Genomic DNA, 20,399 nt, shown 5'->3' on the forward strand with positions numbered 1-20,399 from the left:
GGGGAAGGGAGGGCTGAGTTAGACTGGCTGCCCACATGGAGACTGAGAAAAGCAGGATAAAAGCAAGGAGTGTGACAGGAAACATATTGATGGGGTGTGCAAAGAGATCGGGGTAAGGAGTGATGAGGTGGACTGAAGGATGGAATGATACATTATAAAGTGACGTGAGGGACGGAGTAATTGGGGATTATAAATACTGAGTTTCTCTCCTCTGGGATCTGAAGATGAACTGATCAGGAGAGGAATCATCATTTGATTTAAATGCTTGTATTTTTTTCACCTCAGGGGTGTTCCTCGCTTGCTGGACTCCATTCTTTGTTGTTCATGTTATGAAGGTTGTGTGTGAATCCTGCAGCATTGGCTCCATGCTGATCAGTGTGGTCACGTGGCTGGGATATGTAAACAGTGCCGTCAATCCTGTTATCTACACAGCCTTCAACACCGAGTTCAGGAATGTATTTCAGAAGCTGCTACGCTGTCAGACATAAGTGGGACCTGACAAATCTGCACCGTGTCTAGAATGGTCTAGAAGGAGCGTCCTTTGAACTCTGAGGATTTGTTGTCTCTTCCATGGCTCCCTCTGAAGGTGATTGCTTGATGTATATTCCACTCTGGGGATAATTTAGTTCTGGGTGAACTCTTTATTACAGGCTTTTTAAAAATTTCTGCTTTTCAAATCAACAAATCCTTTGCCTTTCCCACTCCTTTGGCAGGAGTGGGAATTACCTCTCAGAAGGGAGGAAGTAGGAGCATGCGAGACTTCAGAACCTTAATGCGAATACAAGTAGTGGGGTTACTTAGCTCTGGGGGCACTCTGGGCACCCATATTGTCCTCCAGAAAGATCTATACACCTAAATACCATACAATCCATGGGGTAAAAGAAATGGCAATCACCTGGCACAGGGAAAGAAGATTCATATTGGCAGTAAGATAGAGTGATTCCTTTGTAGGATCAACTCACCTTGTGCTGCTGCCCTGCCTTTTCTCCTAGTCCTGTAAATTTTACTTTTCAAATAATGATCCAATTTCCTTCTGAAAACCTCCATTGATTCTACCTCCACCATACTTTCAGGCAATGCATTCCAAGGTGTAACCAACCATCATGTGAAAAGGCTTTTCCTCATATCGCTATTGTTTTATTTGTCTCTTACCTTAAATCTGTCTCTTCTGGTTCTCAATCCTGCCACCAGTGGAAACAGATTCACTCTATCTACTCAGTCCAGACACCTGACCCCGTAATGGTTTTGGGTACCTCTAACAATCTCCAATCAATCTCCTCCAAGGAAAACAGTTTCAAGTTCTCCAATCTTTCTTTGTAACTGAAATCCCCCATCCCGGAACCAATCTTGCGAATCGTTTCTGCACCCTCTCTAATCATAGAATCCCTGCAGTGCAGGAGGAGGCCATTTGGTCCTTCGATCCTGCACTGACAACAATACCACCCAGGCCCTATCCTGTAACTCCACGTATTTACCCTGCTAGTCACCCTGACACTAAGGGGCAATTTAGCATGGTCAATCCATCCAACTTGCACATATTTGGACTATGGGAGGAAACTGGAACAGCCAGAGGAAATCCACGCAGAGACAGGGAGAATGTGCAAACTTCACGCAGTCATCCGAGGCCGGAATTGAACCTGGGTCCCTGGTGTTTGAGGCAGCAGTGCTAACCACTGTGCCACTAATGCCTTCACATTCTTCCTGAAGTAGGTACCCAGGACTGAACAATATTCTGATTGAGGCTGAACTAGTGCCAAAATGGTGCCTTTCAATTTATGCTCAATATTGCTATAACCTGTCGCCTTTAGCTATAGTTGAGATAATTGAATTTGTGAATTGAGCTTTTTTGCACTAATTGAACCTTTTGTTACTGCCACCTTTATCAGACATTAAGCAGGCATGCCAAAAGTAATGTCTCATATATCAAGAGAGATTTTCTTAAGATTGAGAGGTTTACTATCAAAACCTGAGTAGCTATTTATTCCAAATATAGACCAATATAGATTAACAGATGGTTTATAAACTTTTATCACTGAGAAGTGTCTTTACAGTGTCTTTCTCAACCACTGGATCTTACAGCAACAAAGTACTTTTGCAAACGCTGTAATGTAGGAAACATAACAGCCAATTTGCATATAGCGAGATCTGTAGCTATGAGACAATGATCAGATAATGACTGTAGGTTACATATTAGTATCACAGGATCCTGTGTCTGCACCTGAGAATGCCTAGGCTTAACAACACATTAAAAAGGCAGCACTTCCCTGGTGTGTCAGCCTTAACTTTCGTACCCAAATTTTGGAGAGGACTTGAATCAACAACTTCCTGACTTGGGAGATGATATTTCTATCAAGTGGGGCACAGTAATATACTGGACTAGTAATCCAGAGACTCAGACCAATACTTAAGAGACAGGGATTTAAATCCTATGATGACAACTGGGGCAATTTAATTTGAATTTGATAAATATGGAATAAATTGCTAGTTTCAATAATCATGAAACCATCAGATTGTTTTTTTATATAACAATCTGGTTCATTAATGTCCTTCAGAGTAGGAAATCAGCTGTTATTACTGTTTGGCCTACATGTGACTCCACAGCCACATTGATGAAGTTGACCCTGAAATAGCCAAACATATCACTCCGTTGAATCAAACTGAAAAAAAACACTCTGGGTGTATCTACACCAGCTGGACTGCAGCAATTCATGAATTCACCACCACTTTCTCAAGGACAATTAGGACAAGCAATAGATACTGCTTTTGTCAGCAACATTCAACCCATTACAATTTTTTAAAAAAATGACCATAACAGGTCAGAGCTCTTCAGCAAAATGATTTACTCCTCCTGAAACTGCTTTACAAAAACATTTTTAAAATCCTACCTGTAACCAGTTGTGCATTCAGTCTCAACAGACAGAAGATCATGTTTACTTGTTGAGTCGATACATTCTTGCTGATAATCTTGTTTATCACTGATTCCCTAAGAGAATCAATTTTCCAGAGGGTTCTTAAAGCTTGGACTGGGAGCCTGGAAGTTGGAAGCTTTCTTGACAGCAATAGCTCCAAACTTACTTCAAGAGGAGGGCAACGTGAAAGCTACTGTGCTCCTTAACATTGAATGATAATTGCAACCCCAGCCCTGTGGAATATTGCATCATTGGTGGAGTTGGTGAATTTTTTGAGTTGATTTATTATTGTCAGATGTATCTGAATGAAGCAGGTTTTAGGGCAGCCTGTAGTCAAAACGTTCCTAAAACAGGATATGATGTAATTTTGCTAGTTCACCAAATCTCTTCCAACAGTACTCCATTAACAATCCATTACGCTCTGTCATTCGCAACCCTTGAACAGTGTGTAGCCCTCTAATGTGTGTGTGAGAAATACAGGGGAAAGTATGACCCAGGGAAAGAGAAACAGCTAACCACGGGAATCTCCCTGAGCAAGGTGCAGACACCCAGGTCCACCACTATGATTGTAATAAGTTCCTAGATTAGAATCAGATTTTTTCAGGGATTTCTTCACACCTGAATGGAGGTGACAAGGCTCATGACTGTGCAGAGGAAGGGATTTGTGGACATGGAGAATGGAGAGGTCGAATTTGAAATAAAAACATAAAGATCTGGCACATCAGTGGAGAGAGAAACAGAGTTTGTGGGGGAGCCTTGATTGTTAAATTAGTGCAGGATCTGGATTGGAGGCAAACAAACATGCAATTTGGTGGTACTGTCTCTGTGCTGAGATGCTGCCACTCCTATTTTGAAATTAATGAATAACCAATTACACTAAATCAAATAAATTGAGAGAAAAATTAAAGGAGCAGCCCACGAAGGGGTACTACACTAACCAAATCACAAAGGAAATTTAAAACATAGTAAGAACATAATAGGAGCAGGAGCAGGCCATCTAGCCCTTCGAGCCTGCCCCGCCATTCAATAAGATCATGGCTGATCTGTCGTGGCTCAGTTCCACATTCCCGCCCTCTCCCCATAACCCTTAATCCCCTCTCTTATCAAAAACCCATCAACCCGCGTCTTAAAAATATTTAGCGAGGTAGCCTCCACCACTTCAACGGGCAGAGAATTCCAGAGATTCACCACCCTTTGAGTGAAGAAGTTCCTCCTCAACTCTGTAAGGTACCTCAGTCCCTCCAATGCCAATCATGCATGGAAAGCCTCAATAGTAGTAGAAGGCTGTGTAAGGCTCTGGTCAGACCCCATTTGGAGCATTGTGAGCAGTTTTGGGCCCCATATCTAAAAAAGGATGTGTTAGCCTTGGAAAGAGTGCGGAGAAGGGTCACAAGAATGATCCCTGGAATGAAGAGCTCGTCATATATGGAACGGTTGAGGACTGTATTCATTGGAGTTTAGAAGGATGAGGGGGATCTTATTGAAACTTGCAGGATACTGCAAGGTCTGGATGGAGTGGACGTAGTAGGAAAAACTAGAATGAGAGGGCACAACCTCAGGCTACAGGGACAATCCTTTAAAACAAAGATGCGGAGGAATTTCTTTAGCCAGAAAGAGGTGAATCTGTGGAACTCTTTGCCGCAGAAGGAGGTGGAGGCCAGGTCATTGACTGTCTTTAAGACAGAGATAGATGGGTTCTTTATTAATAAGGGGATCAGGGGTTATGGAGAAAAGACAACAGAATGGGGATGAGAAAAATATCAGCCATGATTGAATGGCAGAGTAGACTTGGTGGGCTGAGTGTCTTATGGTACCGGTGGGCACATTGTGCTCCCTCTCTAGGGACACCCAGCCATAAATGTCATCATAGTGGAGGTGCAGACAATTGATTGCATTATCCCCTTGGTCACCCATTGCCTGAATCTGCTAATGGTAAGCTTGGCCAGGCCCAGGAGCAGATATACAAAGAGGTCCTCCCTCCACCCCAGGTACCCATAGGATGGCAGCATAGGACTGAAGTGCATCAGTTTTAAAAACAAGAAAGTAGTGAGAGCAACCAAAATAGCAAAAATGTTGGAGGTGCCAGGGAGAGATGCTGCCACTCAAAGGGCAGCAAATTAAGGCCAATTATTGATAATATAGGGCCTTTTAAGGCTCCTTCCCCCAACAACTGGGATTTTTGGTTGGCAATGCAAACAGCCTATGACCAGGCCAATGTGGTGGGTTCAGGGAAAGAAGTTATGGAGAGGTGGTCAGCAGGAGTATGGATCATTCAAGGGAGCCAGCTGATGACTTGTAACAGCTACTGGGCCACAGCTGTTGCTGCTGGCCATCACCTGGAGGGCTTTCTCCTTCAGGATCATGGCCTTCTAGCAATGTATTTTTGAAATGATGAGGAAAAGCTTACCTCACCTTCTTCCCTCTCACTATCTTCAGATTGGCTGTTCCCATCTTGGTTGGTGGGGTTTGCTGATTACAGAGTACAGGAGGGCCTTGCCCTTTCCCACCAGCAACTGGAGCCTGGCCACTCCTCGATTGGATGGAAAGCCTGCTGTCTGGCCTTACATTTGCTGTAGCTTCAAAAATCCAGTTGGGAGTTCCAGAAGCATGCCTTGTGGGATAAGGACCAAAACTAGCTCCCATTGCTGGTGCTTACCCCAATTTTTAAAAATGCAGCCCAATGTTTTGCATCAATGACCTCATCAGAACCGGGAAAAGTTCAAAACATAATTGATTTTGAGCAAGCGAAAAGCAGGAGGGTAGGAGGAATGGACTGGATGGTCCAGGATGGAGTGAAGGGCAAGAAAAATTAAATGATAAAGGTTTCCTGGAGCAAAGCCAAACAGAAGCTTTGGTTGAATCAGATGCGAAAGATGTGGCTAGAGGAGGTGTGAATCACAGGATCTTTAACAGCCATCAAAAAGCAAAGAAAATAAGAGACACAAGAAAGTGGGGGAATAAAAAACAGACCAGCAAAGAAAAACTAAGGATGAACTTGGGACAGAAGTGTAGACTTGAAATTCTATTGTTTACTGAGCCACGATTGCAGAATTCAATATGCACATGATTACAGCATTTCTTGCTGAGTAGCTGCAGAGAGCAGGAAAGTGGGAATTGCTGTAGCCAAGTTACCAAGGGAGGTGGTAGTGGGAGGAAGCTGGACATAGTAGCCTATGGAAAATATGTATTAGAAGTGCTTGTTGCAAATCATGAGTCTTAATTTTACTTTGAAATCCTTTCTTTTGTGATAAATTCCTGAGTTTGGTATGACTGAGACAGACAATGAAATCTGTGGTTAAGTGTTGACAATGTGGAGGACAGTCACGGCCTGTGGCATTTATCCCGGCATGAATCAATGCAAGGGGAAAATTGTAGAAAGTTTGTATTGTTTTGGGAATGTTTTTTGTAATTATAACATCCTGTACAAAGAGGGGTCTTCCGGGTAACACACTGGACAGCTCAAAGGGCATTTTGTGAGGTTAGTCCCTGTACAGCAATGGACACACAAGAAGATAATCAAAGCAAACCAAATGGCAAGAAAAAGTGGTTTTATTGCAGAGTGTACACTAGACATTAACACTCCTCAGTGATTATGTGAGTAAAGAATAACTTTAAATAAATTTTGCATCTTAAAATCTGAACTCCAGTTCACATGAGAATCTCACTCCATGATGGTAGAACATGGATGTGCTACTTTGCAATGTAGGTGAACTACTGCAATTAGTAATGGACAGATCCTACTTTTTAAGATAATCAACTGATAAGCTATATCCGTCTACTTGCTTGGGGATAATGCATGCCATTAATGGTGTCGGATGTGGCTCAGTGGTAGCACTCTTGCCTGAGACAAAAGGTCCTGGGTTCAAGCATCACTCCAGGGATTTCAGCACACAGTCCAGGCTGATACTCCGAGGACAGTACTGAGAGAATACTGCATTGTTGAGGATGTTTTCAGTTGAGACATCAAACTGGAGCCTCATTTGTCTGTCAAAGTTTATGTAATAGATTCCACAATATTGAAGAAAAGTAAGGGACTTCTTTCACCCATGCTTACCTTTTTTCAATATCCATTCCCTCCCAATTTCCCTCCCAATTTCCCTCCACAACGTTTCTCCGTATGATTTCCAGTGCTTCTCTCTCTTTTAAGTAATAACTTGAGCTGAGAGTATTCCAGCATTTCTTGAGGATGCCAAGATTCTTTAAAACCACAAGGCCCACAGAATTAATAAGCAACTTCCTCTATTGCTATGAATGCTGGGATAATGCCCCCTCCACAGCAATCTTTCATCATGTTCTTCAGCAAAAGATAATTGATTAAATCAAGGGAGACAGCAGATTAGTTTGGGATTACTACTGGACCATGGGGAGCTTCACAGTGTGTGATTAACCCATGCTGTCCTGCCCTAGGATGTTTGAAGGGACAGTGTAGAGAAATTTACTCTATTTAACTTGTACTGCTCCTGCCCTGGAGTGTTTAATAGGACAATGTAAAGAGAGTTTAACCTGTGCTGGATATGTCTGGGACTGATTATAAATTCACGAATGTTGATGTTTCTGTTCTCAACATCTATAGGCAAATCGAATCTCTTTGACTGTCTCCAAGTGGATTTTGCTACAGGACTGTGATCCCCAATCTTAACCCACAAACAATATTGAAATCTAATTTACATAATACAGTGAACAAATATAATGAGAATCTCAATGCTCAAACTGTGACTTGAATGAAGGTAGAAAATGAACAGACACACTCCAGATGACAAGCATACAATCACCAGCTGAATAAAATGTTCCATTGCTCTTCACTTCGCAATTCATATATTTGAAGAGTTGTATTCTCTGCTTTTAGCTGATTCTGATGTCTGAGTGTACAGGCCAACATTAGGATGTGTGCTTGGTCTGTCCCTTTCTGCTTTTCCCCCAATGCACCTTTATACAGTAAAACACTGACTACAAGTGTACTAGCAGTGTTTGATGTATGTGTGTCTATCTGTGCCCATGTGAATCACAGATTACCGTAGATTATTTTGGGACAGGTCTCTGGTGCAATACAGTGAGATTCATGTTCCACGAGACCAGCTGGACACTGGCAGCCCGGGACACAAGGCTTGAAGCAGTGGGCGTCAATCACTCCCAGGGGAACATCTTTGTTAAAACAGGTCTTTGGGCATGGAGGGCCACACTCGTCAAACACGTAACCACGATCAGAGGGACAACCAACCGCTGAAGGGAGAGAGCACAGTTCAATTAGCACACTTATTATTTTTGTACCTTTACTACACCAATACTTCGGATTCCTCCCAAAGCAGGTAAATTACAAAACTGGTCATCCCAGTATATACCAAACTGTTTCCTCACTCTCTGCTTTTGCTAATTTCTATATCCTGTAATGCAGCTATGACATGTGGAGGCAGTGGTGTTGTGTTGTCACTGACGAATAATCCAGAGACTCAGGGTAGTGATCTCGGGACTTGGGTTCTAATCTCACCACAGCAAATGGTGGAATTTTGAGCTCAATAAAAATCTGGAATTAAAAAGTCAAATGATGAGTGTGAAATGATTGTTGTAAAAATCCATTTGGTTCATTAATGTTCCTTAGGGAAGGAAATCTGCACCCTTATCTATAATGGCCTACATGTGACTTTGGACCCACAGCAGTATCATTGACTCTTTACTGCCCTCTGGTATGGCAGCCTAGCTAGCCATTCAGTTGTATGCAAAGGATTGAAACTAGGTTGACCACCCTACATTGACCATGGACAACAATGGCAAACACAGCCCTGTTGACCATGCAAAGTCCTCCTTACTGACATCTAGAGGTTTGTGTCTAAACTGGGAGAGCTGTCTCACAGAATAGTCAAGCAACAGTCTGACATATTCACACTCACCACCATCCTTAGGCATGTCTTGTCAGAGAGGGAGTTGAACCCAGGAAGTCTCATTACACCAGGCCAAACACGGACAAGAAAACCTCTTGCCGATCATCACATACAGTTTCCCCCTCATCTGATGAATCAGTACTCCTCCATATTGAACACCACTTGGTGCAAGCACTAAGGACGGGGGAACAGAATATACTCTGGGTGTGGCGTTTCAATGTCCAACACCAGGAGTGGCTCTGTAGTACAACCACAGACCGAGCTGGCCAGGTTCTAAAGTACATACTGTTAGACTGGCTAAGCTGCACAGTGTCGTGGTACCAACGAGACAGAAAAACATACTTGACCTATTCTCATCAACCTGCCTGGCCAGAATTGCAGGAATGACCACTGCAGAGTCCTTGTGGAGACTATGTTCTACATTCACACTGAGGATACCTTCCATTGTGATACTTGGCACTACCACAGGGCTAACTGGGATAGACTTTGAGCAGATCCAGCAACTCAAGACTGGGCATTAATGAGGCACTGTGGGCCATCAGCAGCAGCTTTATATTCAACCACAATCTGTAACCTTATTGACTGGCATATGCTTCACTCTACCATTATCATCAAGCCTGAATATCAACCCTGGTTCAATGAAGATTGCAGGATGGCATGCCAGGAGTAGCACCAGATATACCTAAAAAAAAGTGTCAACCTGGCGAAGCTACAATGCCGGACTACTTATGTGCCAAACAGCATAAGCAGCAAGTAATGGACAGAGCGAAGCAGTTCTGCAACCAGTGGATCAGGTCTAATTTCTACAGTCTTGCCACATTTGATAATGAACAGTAGTGGAAAATGAAACAACTTACTGGAGGGGGAAGACTCTACAATTATCCCCATCCTCAATGATGGAGGAATCCAGCACATTTGTGCAAAACATAAGGCTTAAGCATTCACAATAATCTTCAACCAGAAGCACCAACTGAATGATCCCTCTCGGCATCCTTTGGGGGTCCCTAGCAACAGATGCCAATCTCCAGTCAATTTGATTCACTCCTTGATTTTAAGAAATGGCTGAAGGCACTGGATACTGCAAAGGTTGACAATATTCTGGCAATAGTACTGAAGACTTGTGTTTCAGAACTTACTGTGCCCATAGCCAAACAATTCCAGTACAGCTACAACACCAGCATCTACGTGGCGATGTGGAGAATTGCCCAAATATGCTCTGTATGCAAAAAGCAGGACAAATTCAATGTGGCCAATTACTGCCCCATCAGTTTAAAAATGATAGAAGAGTCTTTGATCGAGCCATGAAATGGCATTTACTCAGCAATAACCTGCTCAGTGATGCTCAGTTTGGTTCCACCAGAATCATTCAGCTCCTGACTTTGATTCAAATATGTACAAAAAAGCTGAATTCCAGAGATGAGGTGAGGGACTGCCTTTGACATCAAGACAGCATTTGACAGAGTATGGTATCAAGGAACCCGAGCAAAACTGGAGTTAATGGGTATCGGGGGAAGCCCGCTGCTGGCTGAAGTCATACTTGACAGAAAGGAAGATGGTTGTGGTGACTGGAGGTCAAACATCCAGCTCCAGGGCATCACTGCATGAGTTCCTCAGGGTAGTGTCCAACCATCTTTGGCTGCTTTACTGATGACCTTCCTCCCACCATAAGGTGTGAAGTGGAGATGTTCACAGAAGACTGCACAATGTTCAGTTTCATTCACTGATATAATCAGTGAGTTCAGATACTGAAACAGTCTATGTCCAAATGCAACAAGCCCCAGACAATATCCAGGCTTGGGCTGACAAACGACATTCACACCACACAAGTGCCAGGCATTTACAACAAGAGGATCTAACACCTGGACATTCAATGGCATCATCATCACTAAACCCTCCACAATTAACGTCTTGGGGGTTACCATCAACTAGAAACTGAACTAGACTAGCCATATAAATTCTGTGGTTACCAGAGGCTAGAATCTGCACCGAGCAACTCACCTCCTGACTCGCCACAGCATATCCACCATCTACAAGGCACAAGTCAGGAATATAATGGAGTACTGTCCACTTGGCTGAATGGTTGCAGCTCCAACTCGAGAAGCTAGATAGCATCCAGGACAAAGCAGCTTCCTTGATTGCTATTCCTTCCACAAACATTCACTTCCTCCACAACTGAGACAGTGGCAGCAGTGCATATCATCTACAAGATGCACTGCAGGAGTTCACCAAAGTTCCTTAGGCAGCATCTTCCAAATCCACAACCACTACCATCTAGAAGGACAAAGGCAGCAGAAAGTTGGAACCCCACTACCTGGAGGTATCCTTCCAAGTTACTGACTTGGAAATATATCACTGTTCCTTTCCTGTCACTGGCTCAAAATCCTGGATCTCCCTCCCTAACACTGTGGATGTAACTACACCCGTGGCTTGCAGCTCACCACTGTCTGCTCAAGGGCAATTGGGGATTAGCAATAAATGCTGGCCTAGCCAGGAAAGTCCACATTCATCAAATGATTTTAAAAAACACAACTGTATGGTGCCATACAGTCCCTTCAAAAGGTTCAACATCTTCCTCACTGAAATCCATCACTCCTTACCGCCACAGCTTTCAAAACTGTCTCATACCGACTGTGTCGGGTTTAACATCGGTCAGAAACTGACCATTCATTCTCTATGACCTAGGACCAAATCCAACTCCGATTAGAAAGGATGATTTATTCCGAAATGAGTCTGCTTGTCTCAGCCCAGTTGCTGATTCGTATTGGCCCATAAAATAGGAATTGCCCCTAATTCAGCACAGAATTACAAAGTCATTCAAAGCTACCACACAACCCAAATTCAGCCAATTGAAATTCACGTTCCACCATGAATTAGTTCAATGTTGTGGAGGTTTAGAAGGACGGCTATCTGTGGAGAAATATTGTGGTCCTGGAATTCAAAGTAGGCAAATGTGAACATACCACAGAGTGTTGGTGATCGCCAATGCAGGACAAGCGCAGCCTCTCGACACTGAGATGCGTAAGCTTCCAGAGCATCACACAAGCACTCATCGATGTTTGAACCGCAAGCACACAGGTCATACACACAGGAACCGAAAAACATCTCAGGTGGCACCACCGCGTGACAGCGTTCAAAGACCTTGGACTTCAAGATCTTGCACTTGGCATTAGCTTCTTTGCGAGCTCGGTAACCCGCCCGTTTACAGGGGTCGATATCCTCGCCGTCTGCACAGTGTGGCCTGCTTTCGTTTTCACCGCGCACCTGAGGAGAGTGACACACATATGATTTAAGGAAATTATCAATCCATAGGCATATACAATTCACCAGCATCAGAAACAGATTTCCAGATTAGTACTGTGCAGAGATACAGAAATGGAGATAAAGAGTAGAATTTAAATGGAGGAGGGCTGGTGTGGAAGGCGGAGATGGCCTGGAGAGAAGATAGAGGGGTTCAGATTGGTCATGGGAGGCATTCGGTGTTGTTGCACAGCAACATAGAATGACTAAGAAAACAAATGGAATCCTGGGCTTCATTACAAGATTTGAACAATCAAACTGTCAGTTAGCAAGCTTTGGATAAGCCTCATAGGAATATTCCTGAAAGCTCAGAACATCTACCTTATAAGCTTTACTCTACACATTCTGTATTTGTTCTTGGGAGTATTAAGACGTATTTACTCTATCTAATTCATGCTGTACCTGTCAAATTTTTGGAATTGACTTAAGCTTTGAAAAGTTTGGAATATTACTTGTCCCCCAAATGGAGCCACTTGCCTTTACCTAGGTACATCCCTTTAAATTTGGGTTGTTGGCCAGTTTTCCATATTCCCTATAAGACTGGCCGTGAAAGCAGTGCTTGGGACCAACATTGATGATTGACATGAGGTGAATAATCTTCCATATTAACTGTTTCCACTTCAGAATTTTCTGCTATCTTGTGAGCCTGTCTGACACTTGCTGTGTTAAAAAGTCACTGGTCATCTCATCAAATCTCATTTCATCATTCCTTTCCAGTTCTATGAGGCTTTACTGCTCTCTGTGTAACTGGGACTCAATAGGTCAGCATTTATTTCAGAGTTAGAAGATTGTGGGCTCAAATCTCACTCCAGAATCTTGAGCACATAATCTAGTGTGACACTACTGCTGCATTTTGACGGGGGTGCTGCATTGTTAGAGGTGCCTTCTTCCAGATGAGGCATTAGACCGAGGCCCATTTACCTTTTGAGGTGGAGGTAAAAATCTCAAAAAATGTCTTTTTGATGACCAGGGGAGTTCTCCTTGGTATCTTGGTTAATATCTATCCCTCAGTCAATGTGACAACAACAGATCACTTATTCATTATCACATTGCTGCTTGTCGGTTATTGTGAGCTTTTTATGTTGCACAGCGACCACACTTCCAGAATTGTGTGTTTTGGGATGTACTGAGGTGGTGAAAGGCACTACAGAAATGTGCATTCTGTCTTTTTCCTGTCGTTTGGTTGAATGCTACCTTGTACTTGTTACTATAGCTCATCCCCACCTGCTGATGGAGAAAGCATTCTATCTTTGCCCCCCAACTCTATGAGGTTATCCTGTTGGGAATGGCCAGCTAGTTGACAGTCACGATGTGTGGTAAGTGTATGTTTGATGGCTATGGTCTCACCCATATATAGGACTCCAACCAGACTTGCCCTCGGAACTCACCTTCCAGCTGTTCCCAAATGTTGCCTCAGAAGTGACAATTTGCCCGCTGCGGACCCGCATGTCATCCTGAGGGTAGTTGTTGAAGTTCCCACACAGGCCACATGCCTGCCCTTTATATGTTCCAGGCAGACTCACTTCTAAGTGAGATTTCCCATTCCACAGGACCTGCAGGAAGCAACAGATATTTCAGAAACTTAAGTGACTGGCTCTAGGAGGCTTCACACCAAGGGGAATGATGTTGTCACATGAGCACGCATGACTCAGAGGGGAAGACATTACTGCTTTGTCTCATAGGTTAGCTGTGGATTAAAGGCCCACTTCAAGGACCTAGTGGGTCTTGCACTGTAATTGGATAGTGCTGACGGAGCACCAGACTGTCAGACAGGCAATACTGAGGGAATGCCATACTGTCAGACAGGCAGTACTGAGGGAATATCACAGTGTCAGAGGGGCAGTACTGAGGGAGTTCTGTACTACGGAGGGAGCAGTGCTGAGGGAATTCCATACTTTTGGATGAGCAGGGTTAATGTCCCCAATTCTATGATAATTAACTGCATGTTCAAATTGTGATTAAGAATGATTTGAGTAAAAGTGAGGGCAGAGTTTCCTCCTGTGTGGAGAGGAAGGGAAATGTAATCTGCACCTGTGTTATACTGGGGATTTATCAATAAACCAATGTTGAAAATAGACTGGCTCCAGCTTCTTTCTTTACCAGATGTCTGCTCAATAACATAACCTGGTAGCAGAGGGGTAATTTTTTGTTTCTCTTTCCAGACAACCTCTTGTGTAAAATGGCCGAGGCCCAATCCAAATTCTCAAACTTTGATTATCTACTGGATTTTTGGAGTCTGAACTATATGAGCAGTGGAAAAATGAAGTGAAAATCTGGACTTGGGTTACCTGGTTAGCCAGCAGGAAGCAAGGTATGGCCATAGCTTCGTCACTACCAGGAAAAAATAAGATTAGAAGCATTTTTGGAACTGGGTGAAAACTTGGATGCTGAAAAGGGATTTATTACAATTTATTATTACAATTATGGATATGGAGTCAATAGCGAATATGGAAACCCTTATTGAGCCAGTTATGTCTCAATGTGACATTTGTGTCGAATACCAGAGAACACTAACACACCCTGTTGCAGGTCTTCTACTAGCCTGAGAATTTAATGATGTAGTAGCTATGGACCAATGGGATGGGACAAGAATCAAGGTTTTTTTGTTATTTTGAGGATATTGCAACTAGATTCAAAGTCTCTCTCTGGTGATAAGTGATTATGACAATGATAAATGATTAGTGATACATGACAAATAGACTATTACTCAGAAATAAATTGTTTGGTACTGGACTAGGGAGTGGCAATAAATGTTTTCATGGATAATGGAAGAGAATTCACATGTAACTAATTTTGGGACATGTGCAACATGTCCAACAGCAGGAAAGGTAATTTAAAATATTTTTCTGCTCCTTTCAACAATATTTTCTTGGGAATGTAAGTCAATAGACATAAAAGTTGTATCCCTGCAGGGGAATCACCTCCAGAGGGAAATGTTTCTCCAACTCCCAAGGATGCAGTAGCTGTAGAAGGAAAACTTTGTAAGTTAAATAAGTGAGATTATGGTTTGAACGATGTTTCTAGAGTATGGTACTTGAGTTGGGTTGACTCATCCTTGGACCCCTCAGTCTCCATCTTGCTATCTTAGCTTCTTCCCAATTTTTCTTAGTCATGTTGCTTTGTGCTCCATTCAGCTTCTGTACTGGATGAGGAGACACTGAAATTTCTTTTTCAAGCTGTCAGCTCAGTTTCAGAAATCACCCTCCCATAACCCCAAAGCTCAGTGAAACCAGGTTCAGTTAAACTTCCCCTTTGGGATGGGTGAATCTCTGACACTTACTTTCACACCAATGTTAGTGTTCAGTAAGATGCTGTTAGTTCTTCTCTCGATGTAGATATATGGCTCCTTGAGAAAAGGCAGAGACACAATGTGATCATCCACCTGCAAACAAAAAGACTCTTCATATCACGTATCAGTGAGCAGAAGACAAGGAATGAGGAGAGTTCAGTGAAGCAGGCCCTTCTCATTCGACACTCTTTCATACAGGCAGAGGGCTCCTGTGCCACATCACAGGTTCGATTAACATCTCATAGCCACACATTCAAAGTAATTTGAGCTGGCCCCATGACACAAGGTTCACAATGTAACCAGAGGACCTGGATTAAAACCAGCTCCATGCTCTCAATACCAGAATCAGTTATAGCACTCCCTCACACACACCAACCTCAGTATAAAGCTGTTATTAATCTTTCAGTTACTAAACTCTGTGACAAACTCTGTTCAGTTACCATGACAACCCACTCTTGTAGTAGTTGGACAATCAGGTCCCCAATCAGCACCATCACCTCTTTGGTCCAGGACACTCCTCTTCGACCTCGGTTATCATTGGTCACACGGATGCTGTGAGAAAAGACAAAATGTTCAGACCATGAAAGAAGACCAAGTGAGTGACAGATTGAATGAGAGACAGAAAGACCAAACGGCAGAGAAAGACTGAATGAGAGACAAAGACTAAGAGAAAAAGACCAAATGAGGAAACAGAGCTAGAAAGAGAGGCAGATACTGAACAAGAGGAGGGAGAGAGGAATGACTGGAACTGAATGACTGGAACAATGATGTATATGTGTGCGGGAGTTCAGAAAGCAAGCGAGAGGGGGAGAGAATGTGAGAGCAAAGATAAAAAGGTTGATAGAGACAGGGCTTCAGCTCTCTCTGTGGAGATGTTAGATGTGCCGCACATTAGGACCATTATTATTCTCTGAGACGTGATACTTTATGGTACATGTGTTGGACACTGACCTGAAGTCACCTCCTTCGCAGTCCTCTGCCAAAATGTAGCTGCATGACCCCTGGAAATGGATCATCTTTCCATCGAAGGTGAGATAGTGAGGGTCTCCAAATACCATACAGGTGGCAGGGCGTGGGATGCAGTGAGGACAACACATTCCTGGGATCAGCACAGGACTCTCATCCTAAACAGATAATGAGGCATGAACTGAAGATGGACTGGAACATGCTCCATTCCTCAGCAATCCACTGAATCCAAACAAGAGGCCACTCTCTCCCAGATATCTGTTACTGTATACATAACATTCTCAAACCCTTCAATTAAATCCCAGCCTGTAAGTCACTCTGGGTATCTGTTCTTTATATACAGAACTTGAAAACCATTCCAGCTTATAACTTACTTTCCAGGTATCCTTAATTCAATATATAAAGATCCCAAACTCCATGATTACATTTCAACCTGTAACTCATTCCCAGGAATTTGTTATTTTGTATAATCTAATTCAGCTGCTGAGATTGTGATTGCACTCATGTTATCTATTTGAATTTGGTGAACAGCTGTACTGACTCCACTCTGGCATATAAAGTGTTCATTTCTAGCATCCCCAGAGACTCTCCCCTTGACCTACCGACGAACAGGTGACAGGCGGGCAGTGTTCCGTTTGACAGTGGACCTCCCCGGACACACAGGTGCAGGTGGTGCATTCATCCACTTCCCAATGCTGGTTTGATTGGTACGTGTGCCCCTGGTAGCTGCAGGAAATCCTGGGATCTGTGGACAGGATGGAACTCAGAGATATCAGTGAACAGCGAAATCTTCACACCCTTGGAATATCTTCAAAAGGAACACTGGCTTCCCCTCCTCCTGCCAGGATGAATGCTCAGTGTGGTACTGAGGTACACCCACCAACTGGTCTACACTGACTTAGTTGATGGCAACGGGGGGAGTGGCAAGGAGATGGAGGAGGGGGTGTGGGTGGTAGGCAATGAGTAGCCTGAGAGCCCTCAAGAGTTAGAAGGATGATGAGCAGCCCAGGGTATGCAGTTCCTCATCACCATCTACCAGTCAGCATAGGGATAGAATTGGTGCATCTGATGCTCACACGTGATGGTGATTGAGATCTGGGAATTGTGCTCCAGCGATGGTCAGTTGAATCCAGGGGAGACTGTTCTGATGTGCTTCTGGTGGCCTCCTACTCTCCATAGACTACAGCTTTTACAAAATTCTGCTGTCTGTATTCGAACTCACACCAAGTCCCTTTCACCCATCATCCTTGTTCGCTGATCAACTACGGGTGCCATTCCAGTGACCCTTGATTTTGAAATTGTCATCCTCATGTTCAAATCTGTTATGCAGTTTATATTGTAGGTGGGGTGGGGTGATGTCCTGGAAACCCAGATACCAATCATCCACTTTGGTAGGAAAAACAGCAAACTGGACTACTACTTAAGTGGTAAAAAATTGCAGTATACTGCTATGCAGAGGGACCTGGGTGTCCTTGTGCATGAATCAATGTCTTTCATTGCTAGAGGGATGGAGTTTAAAAACAGGGAGGCTGTGTTGCAGCTGTATAAGGTGCTGGTGAGGCCACACCTGGAGTGCTTGTACAGTTTTGGTCTCCTTACTTGAGAAAGGATGTACAGGCACTGGAGGGGCGCAGAGATGATTCAGTGGCAGGAAGTTTACTACCTTGCCCGCCCCAGAAGCAAAGCTTGCAGAACTGAAATCTCTGTTGACCTCGGGTGGGATTTTATGAGCCTCACCTGAGTGAGTTTGCAAAATCCCACCCATTAAGTTGATTCTACTGTTTAGAGGACTGGCTTATGAGGAGAGAGTGAGTAAATTGGGACTATGCTCATTGGAATTTAGAAGAAAGAGGGGGGATCTTATAGAAGCATATAAAATTATGATGTGAATAGATAAAAGCAGGGAGGTTGTTTCCACTGGCAGGTAAAACTAGGGGGCATAGCTACAAAATAAGGGGGAGCAGATTTAGAACTGAGTTGAGGAGTAACTTCTTAATCCAAAGGTTTGTGAATCTGTGGAATTCTCTGCCCATTAAAGCAGTTGGGACTACCTTGTTGAATGTTTTTAAGGCAACAATATATTTTTGAACAGTAAAGGAATTAAGGGTTATGGGAGCGGTGGGTAAATGGAGCTAAGTCCACGAAAAGATCAGCCATAGTCTTATTGAATGGTGGAGCAGGCCTGGGGGCCAAATGCTCCTGGTTCTTGTGTTCTTATGAAACTTATGTTCTCATTTAAAGTGGGTGCTGCATATTCATTTTATGATTTGCACACGTTGCGTGTGTGTGTGTATGTGCGCGTGTGTGTGTGTGTTTGGGGATGCAGTGGTCCTTGATGATGTCTGGGAAATGCCAGTGCCCTTGGAAAATGGTGGTTATTTGGTGCAATAATGGCCTTAACCTGCTTCCCACCACTTCTGGGAGGGTAGCCACCTGGGCATGCAGCTCGGTTCCAAGTAAAGCATCGGTTAGCCAACCCACTGCACTTCTATCTAATCATAATCCTTGGCCTTGACACTAAATCCCAGTTACCTTGACACTCATAGCAACATCTCCCTGGAGATCGGACCTTGATTAGACCATCGTGGCAGATGACAGATAGACATTCTTCAATTTGGCACTCAATATGTCCGAGCTGCAGCAGACCAAACAAAAGGAAGAATTAGAAAGGGAAAGCAATAAGAGTATGTGTGTGAGAGAGAAAAAGAGTAACTGACACAGAGAAAAATACAGTAACTGAGGCAGAAATGGTACCTGAAAGAGAAGTAGAGAGAGAGAAAGACAACTACACAGACTGGAAGACAGTTTTTTTTTTAGAGAGAGGGGGAGAGAGAGTGACAGTTATGAGACACAGTGGGACAGAAAGAAACAACAAGACAGGGAGGAAGACAGAAACAGAGAGAAACTATTAGTGTAACTTACATTGCAAGAACATGTGATGCATTCATCAATAGAGTCAGTCCAGGTCTCACCATCAGAAACACGCCGATTTTCAGCCTCGATCACACATTCTGCAGATTAAACAGGAAAACGGTAAGGTCAGGAATAACACAGGTTAGATAATGCAAAACTCCCTTTATGCTGTCCCATCATAGAAACTGAGGGCAGGTATAATGAAAGTTAGATACTGAGTAAAGCTGTGGGTACAATGGGAAATGAACAGTGAACGGAATAATGGGGAAATAACAGAGATTAAGTGGAATAATGAAGAATAAGGGATAATCCTACCATCACAGATTGGGCAGCAGGAACCTGCGGGAGTGAATTGGTCAGAGATCGGGCAGCTGAGCAAGGGGCAGCTCTGGTGGATACAGATCCAGGTCAAATCCTGCAACAAACACACAGCATCATTCAACGGTCTCACATTCAAGTGATGTAGAACCTGACCCCACTCGGTAACAAGATGCCTCCACTCCCTGGCAGTGATCCCTGGAACATCACAACATGTGGCACTTGAGAAAGTCAAGATTCGTTTCCCTTACTCTTCCAACATATTACTGCAATGGCTTACAGACAGTGCAAATGTTACACTGTGTCAACATGGTCACTGCAGGCTGGGGTCAAATTCTGACCTTTCATCCAGGCTCTGGGGTCAAATCCAGACAGAGAGGTGAAGGTGTTTGCTATATTCTGGATTTGCTCAATGTTGAGTGCTGGCCAATCCCTGACCTAGACCTACTGGCCACAGGTTCCACAGCATCAGAGCAAACATCCTATCTCAAGCACACATCAAGGAAAAAAGGGGGAGACGGTGGCATGATGATAACATCACTAGGCTAGTGGACCAGAGGCTCAGGTGGGTTTCAAATCCAATCTTGGCAACTGGTGGAATTTAAATTCAATTAATAATCTGGAATTCAAAACTAGTCTCAAAAATGGTGACCATGAAAGCATCATTCATTGTTTTAAAATTCATTGTTTTAAAAATCCATCTAGTTCACTATTTTCCATTAGGGAGGAAATCAACCATCCTTACATGGTATGGCCTATGTGTTACTCCAGATCTACAGCAATGTGATTTACTCTTAACTGCCCTCTGAAATGGTCTTGCAACTCACTCAG

General features: G+C 43.4%; 3 protein-coding genes across 8 annotated transcripts in view; 2 read left to right on the forward strand and 1 right to left on the reverse strand.

Moving 5' to 3' along the window:
• Window positions 1-495, forward strand: part of drd4-rs (dopamine receptor D4 related sequence) — a 9,338-nt gene extending 8,843 nt beyond the window's left edge. Inside the window, 1 exon segment of the mRNA XM_080207538.1 lies at window positions 286-495. Coding sequence (XP_080063664.1) covers window positions 286-488 — 203 coding nt within the window. The 3' untranslated portion in view covers window positions 489-495.
• endou2 (endonuclease, polyU-specific 2) overlaps window positions 486-20,399 on the forward strand; it is a 200,289-nt gene continuing 180,375 nt past the window's right edge. Inside the window, exons 1-2 of the mRNA XM_080207536.1 lie at window positions 486-586; window positions 14,245-14,393. The gene's annotated coding sequence lies outside the window, so the exon portion shown is untranslated. The remainder of the gene's footprint in view (window positions 587-14,244; window positions 14,394-20,399) is intronic.
• The window catches only part of kcp (kielin cysteine rich BMP regulator), a 196,424-nt gene continuing 180,175 nt past the window's right edge, over window positions 4,151-20,399 (reverse strand). For 5 of the 6 annotated variants that reach the window (XM_080207535.1, XM_080207532.1, XM_080207534.1 and 2 more), the window contains 10 exons: window positions 19,566-19,665; window positions 19,260-19,348; window positions 18,870-18,972; window positions 16,940-17,082; window positions 16,323-16,495; window positions 15,812-15,923; window positions 15,363-15,464; window positions 13,471-13,635; window positions 11,746-12,046; window positions 4,151-8,129 (listed from right to left, as the gene is read on the reverse strand). In XM_080207535.1, the coding sequence (XP_080063661.1) occupies window positions 7,912-8,129; window positions 11,746-12,046; window positions 13,471-13,635; window positions 15,363-15,464; window positions 15,812-15,923; window positions 16,323-16,495; window positions 16,940-17,082; window positions 18,870-18,972; window positions 19,260-19,348; window positions 19,566-19,665 (1,506 nt within the window). In that variant the 3' untranslated portion in view covers window positions 4,151-7,911. The remainder of the gene's footprint in view (window positions 8,130-11,745; window positions 12,047-13,470; window positions 13,636-15,362; window positions 15,465-15,811; window positions 15,924-16,322; window positions 16,496-16,939; window positions 17,083-18,869; window positions 18,973-19,259; window positions 19,349-19,565; window positions 19,666-20,399) is intronic. The other variant, XM_080207531.1, reaches the window with a different exon arrangement.

Source organism: Carcharhinus amblyrhynchos, chromosome 19 (assembly GCF_965287045.1).
Source record: "Carcharhinus amblyrhynchos chromosome 19, sCarAmb.v2.hapA, whole genome shotgun sequence".
Classification (NCBI taxonomy): domain Eukaryota; kingdom Metazoa; phylum Chordata; class Chondrichthyes; order Carcharhiniformes; family Carcharhinidae; genus Carcharhinus; species Carcharhinus amblyrhynchos.